This window comes from Sinocyclocheilus rhinocerous, unplaced genomic scaffold (assembly GCF_001515625.1).
Source record: "Sinocyclocheilus rhinocerous isolate Xijiao unplaced genomic scaffold, SAMN03320098_v1.1 scaffold592, whole genome shotgun sequence".
Taxonomy (NCBI): domain Eukaryota; kingdom Metazoa; phylum Chordata; class Actinopteri; order Cypriniformes; family Cyprinidae; genus Sinocyclocheilus; species Sinocyclocheilus rhinocerous.
In genome coordinates, this window is record NW_015642562.1 from 818,377 (window position 1) to 824,485 (window position 6,109).

At 32.2% G+C, this 6,109-nt stretch overlaps 1 protein-coding gene across 1 annotated transcript in view; it reads left to right on the forward strand.

The window, feature by feature from the left end:
- LOC107756204 (interleukin-1 receptor accessory protein-like) overlaps positions 1 to 6,109 on the forward strand; it is a 20,054-nt gene that overhangs the window by 3,586 nt on the left and 10,359 nt on the right. The window contains exons 2-3 of the mRNA XM_016573234.1: positions 1,404 to 1,492; positions 5,336 to 5,538. Of these exons, the coding sequence (XP_016428720.1) occupies positions 1,404 to 1,492; positions 5,336 to 5,538 (292 nt within the window). The remainder of the gene's footprint in view (positions 1 to 1,403; positions 1,493 to 5,335; positions 5,539 to 6,109) is intronic.

The window sequence follows — 6,109 nt, forward strand, 5'->3', positions numbered from 1 at the left end:
CAGTCTCTCTCTCTCTCTCTCTCTCTCTCAGTCTCTCTCTCTTGGCACAGGATGGTTCATTCATTCAAGGGCGCAGGGTTTGGTTTTAACATTTGAAATTCAATCAGGCTGCTGCTCCATATGTTTATGTACAGTGCCACTTACAGTTGATCATTTGTTCTTGTTTAGAAACAGTATTTATTCAGTATTTGCCCACAAGCTTTTGTACACTGAATACAAATCTTAACTGAATAATAAACTAAAGTTTCTGTATATATAGCTTTTGGTTTAAATACATGCATTTTTAATATGCATTTAAATGTGAAATCAACTCACAATTTTGCTTTTATTTTTATATTTTAAGTTTTCATTTTAATATTAAAGTTTTAGCAATTTTGTCTTTTTACAAATTTTTTACTTTAATTTATTTTTCAGTTTTAGTAATTTTAGAACTTAAATTTTAGTTTGTTTTTTATCTAATTTATATTTTATTGTAACTTTATTTTAATCACTGAAAACCATTTTAAATAGTTTTAGTTAACAATAGCAACACTAGATGCATGTTTTAAATACATGTATTTTTAATATGCATTTAAATAAGTTTGAAGAAATCGATGCATTCATTGAAAAGATATAACTCAAAAGCTTTAGGTTTTATTTTTATATTTTCAGTTTTCATTTTCATTTTTATTTTAGTTTAAGTTTATGTAATTGTATTGTTTTTGTGTTTTTATATCTATATCGCTTTATTTTTTATTTCAGTTCTAGTCGTTTTAAACTTAAATTTCAGTTTTTCAGGTTTTTATTTCAAGTTTTTATTTTATTTCAACTTTATTGCAATTACTGACAATAATTTTAATAGTTTTAGTTGGAATAAACAATAACAACACAATGCGTGTTTTAAATGAATGGCATTTTAATATGCATTTAAATATGTTTGAAGAAAGTGATTTTTTAATGAATCTGTTGTTCCAGTTCACATAATTGACTCTGACTCTGAATGATTCATTCATAAATTGTACTGTTCTGTTCAAATCCTTGACTCAACAACCCATTTGCTAATTATTGCAAGATTATGACTTCAAATTTGACTTGTTTTGTAAAACTGATATTTTCAATGCAGTATTATTGTGAATTCAGTTTTAACTGCAACTAGATATGATTTGTAGGAATGATTCAGTCATTTTTTAAACTTTAACTACATGAAAACATCTGAATCTGCACTCGTGTTTTAACACATGCATCTTGCTTTTCTTACTTATTCCATTAATTCTCCTCCTCCTCTAGCGCTCTTAAAGCTGTCGTGTAGTAAAAACACCTTCAGGAATGTTTTATGGAATCTGATAATAAACTGAGTGAACATCTGATTAAATGTAGGCAGCCGATTGAACACAGACTCATTTTCTCTCTCTCTCTCTGTCCAGGATGCCGTTGGTCTTCACACTTCTCTGCCTCTGCGTTTTAAAGATGGGCGGCTTCTCCGCATCTGTCACTCAAGCCACCGTCCAATCAGGTGAGAGTCGAGTCTGATTAAGCGGCTGTGATTGGACGGTCTGTGACCAGTGAAGGATGAATCCTCTATTGCTCTCTTGCCCAGAGACTATATCCATCCTCCTAATCTATCAGCAACCAATCAGATCTCACATTTGAATAATTGATCCAATCAGCAGCCTCACATTAGATCTTCCCACCAATGAGCAAGAGCGTCTCCAGAGGTTTGTGTTAAATCACAGAATCAACATCTGCATCTACAGAAATTGTGCTGAATGATGCAAAATAGAAAAATAAGAACAAGTGAATAAATCTGGTGTAAATGTTTATAAGGCTGATGGAAATAGGTGTTTTCCAGTTCATTTTTAAGCTTTGATTATCTATGGATGATTTTTTGCATATTTTGAAGGACACAGAGCAACAATGTGGTCAGATGTTTTATAGTCACTGTAGTTCTATAGTTTTTTTTTGTTTTTTTTGCTTTATAATTTGTTACTTTATTTTCATTGCTGTTTGCTCGTTAACTAAAACCAGAAAAACAAAACAAAACAAAAATAAACAAACTGAAATAAAATAAAATATTAAAAAACGTATTTTATTTCAGCCAAGGTAACATTTATCTTTTTCATTTAGCTTAACCTGAAGTACTAAAATAACTAAAACTAATAAATAAAATGTATATAGACATTTAAAATAAACTAATGAAAATGACAAAAACGTACAAAAAATTACTAAAACTTTCAAATTAATGTAAAAACAAAACAGAAAAATAAAATCTAATTCAAAATATTAGCAAAAATTATACTAGTATATCAAGGATACTAAATTAATACTTGAATTTAATACGTTAACATGCATGCAGTATTGTTTTACCATTATTATTAATATAGCAGTATTTTTTCATATTTTGAATTTCCTTTTATTTTTGGATTTTCAGTTTATTTTAATTTTAAAACCAAAAAAAGTAAAACATTTTAGTAATTTTGTTTTGTGCTTTTGTCATTTTAATTCGTTTTTGCTTTTTGTTTTAATATTTCTAAATAGCTTATATAATATATTTATTTAAGATTACTTGGGGTTAGGCAAAATTTTTTCATCTCATATTTATATTATTAAATATTTATATTTTACATTATTTAAATTACTGAAAATTTAGTTTAGTTTAGTTTTTAGTTTTAATTAACAATAACAACGCTAGATGCATGTTGCATGTTAATGGAGAATTGGTTTCCTCATTAAAAATAAAACCAAATCAAGTGAAAAGTTTTTCTGAAAGCTTAAAGATGATCAAGACTTTTTACAGAATCCTTTTAAACAACATTAAACATTCAAAAGCAGACAATAATTTTGTGCAATCTTCCAAAATGAGGTTAAACATCTAAAAATCTGATTACAAACCACCGAGAAGCAATTCAATGATGCACAGGAAGTGATGTTTTCTTCTGAGCCGGTGTGTTTTATAGGCTGCGTCTCAAACTGAAGGTGTTGCCCAGTGAGTCGATGACTTGACAGACGACGTGATGTATGAAAGCGTCTCCTAAAGACACCGGCTCTCAGAGCACCTTAACGTCACGTCTAATGATCTAGAACACATTCGAGCGAGTTACAGCAGTAACCAAATAGCGCAGAGACCTCATATTGATACATGAATAAAGCAACAGCAGCTGTTTTCAGGTTTCATCCAGCAGCTGTATCACATGTGCTGTTATATGTCATAATATTAGCGCGGCCATGGGATTACGGGCCGGTTGCACCTCTGGAAGCAGAGGTTAATTAAAAACGCTTGCCGCTGCAGGACAGGAAATGGATTGTTCCAGAAGGGGGTCATTTATAATGGCGTGCGGTGTGTGTGAGCACTCGCACTAAGACACTCTTAATAGGAAGACTAATCCCCTCCCAGTCGCAAAGTGACAGAGCAATTACACACACACACACACACACACATGCCGCCGGTCCTCCCCCACCGCCCGCTCCGTCCGGCCCACAGACAGATCCTGACATCACCTGCCCGTCTGTGTGTGTGTGATATGAATGAGAATCTGTGTGCGTGTGTGTGTGCGTGTGTGTGGTTTATGCAGTCATTGATTTGGGATGGTAATTTATTTAAATAAACTTTTTGACATTCGCAGGATCAGCATTTAAACCCAAACAGATCAGCTTATCTTTCATTATTTTACAGAAATTGCATTTTCATAAGTGTGTTTCTGTGAGCATGTGTAAATTAAGCATGCAGCATTTTTTAGCATTATTTATATGCTACTATAGTAGTTTTAAATGTCTTGAATTGGCTTTTATTTTTTATTTTAATTTATTTTAATTATAGTTTTATTAATTTTTTGTGTTCTTATGTCACTTTTATTTATTTATTTTTTTTAAACAATTTTTTTTTTTTTTTACATTTTTTTTATATAGCTGTATTTGACTTAAATTTCAGTTTTAGTAATTTTATTTTATTTTATTTTTATGTTTTTGGTTTTTATTATAGTTTTAGTAATTTTGTTACACTTTTATCATTTTATTATTATTTTTTTTTTATTTCTATATAGCTTTCTTTTTTTTTTTTACTTTCAGGTTTAAAGGGGTCATATGATGCTTCTAAAAAGAACATTATTTTGTGTATTTGGTGTAATGAAATGTGTTTATGCGGTTTAAAGTTAAAAAAAAACATTATTTTCCACATACTGTACATTAATTATTCTCCTCTATGCCCCGTCTTTCTGAAACGCGTCGATTTTTACAAAGCTCATCGGTCTGAAAAAGCGAGGTATGCTGTGATTGGCCAGCTATCCAATGCGTTGTGATTGGCCGAATACCTCAACCGCGAGTCGGACTCTTAACTTTTATAAAGAATATCTCTTTGGTTTTGAGACTTTAGTGTTTGCAACTTTACAGATCTTATTTATGCACCAAGAGCTTGTAACACTCCAAAGAGAAAGGAAAAATTGAAATCGCATCATATGACCCCTTTAAGAATTTTAGTATATGTTCTGATATAATTATTATGTCATATATTATTAATCATTTAAACTCAAACAGATCACCTTAGCTTTGATTTTTATCATTTTATATATTTTTATTTTATTTAAATAATTTTGGTTTTTATTTTTCATTTATTTGAATTTTTAATTTTTAAGTGTTTTTACTAACAGTGTCGTGTAAACATGGCTGAAGATGTGAAAAGCGGAGGAACAGACAAACCAATTCAATTGAGAGAGTCATTTAGATTGGAACTGCTCTGATTGATTCAAAATCGTGACTTTGATCATTCAGTTTCGACATCGCTTGTAATGATTTTCAAAAGCACGTAGTGATGGGATAAACCAAGCTTTTAGAATCTCTGAATCAGTTAAACCATTGTGTCGCAAAACGATTCACTGTTTTGAAGCACTCCATTCGGATCGTGTATCGCGAATCATTTGATTCAGATCGGAACTTCGGAGCGTGTGTCACGAATCATTTGATTCATATCGGAACTTCGGAACACAATCTTTTTTTCTGATTTCTTTGTTATTAAACAGTACAAAACATCAAACCAGTACTGTTAAAAAACAAAACAAAGAAAGAATACACAAATACAAATCCCTTAAGAAAATGAACCATGGTTTTATTATAGTAAAAGTGTAGTAACGTGGTGTAGTATTTTTTATATTTTTTTTATATAACCACAGTTTTACTATAAATATTATCGGTAAACGCATTAACAGTATAGAGCTATAGAATCAATACAGAGCAGCTCAGATCATTTGATGTTCATATTGAGATCTCTGACTTTTGTTTGCTAGCTTTCTATTTTTGGGAATTCTGAATCTATGAGATTACGGAGATGTGTTTGTGAGGTTGTTTGTGTTGTGTTTGTGTGTTTCAGACATTCAGTGTCATGACTGGGGCGTGTGGAGCGAGGGTTCGGTGCGGGTGTATGACGGGGAGGTGGCGTATCTCTACTGTCCGCTCTTCTCTTATCCCACGCTCTACAGCTACAGTCAGACTCAGAACAGCAGTCTGTCTCTGCTGTGGTACCGACACACACACACACACGAGCTGGAGCATATGACACAGTTTTACTCAGCTGTTACTGAGTCAGTTCTGTGCTCCTCTATAACTGTCTGGTTTGGGTCAGCCAGCAAATCAGATATAAGAAGACTGCAGCGGACTGTTAGGACAGCAGAAATGATCATTGGACTTGTACAACTCCAGAGTGAAGAAACAGGCAGGAAACATCATCAAAGACCCCTGTCACCCCGGACACAACCTGTTTGCACTTCTCCCCTCAGGCAGACACTACAGATCTCTGTGCACTAGAACATCTAGGCATAAAAACAGTTTTTTTCCCCCATGCCATCTCCAGCCTAAACAGCTAACACAGGAATTATTACCTGTGTTCTGTAATTCATGCCTGTAATTCATTCTCCATCTCTAATTATTGCCTCTCTCTCAAGTACTATGTAAATACATATGCATATTTTTTATACAGCTGTATATATAGAGTAAATAATGCACAAATCTGTACATAAATCTTCTGTTTCAGACACATACACATTATTATTTATTGTTAAGTCTTATTTAAATGTTTCTGTTCTCATGTCAGATATGTATGTATGTATGTACCAGGAGCACCTTAAAAAAACCACAACAAATTCCT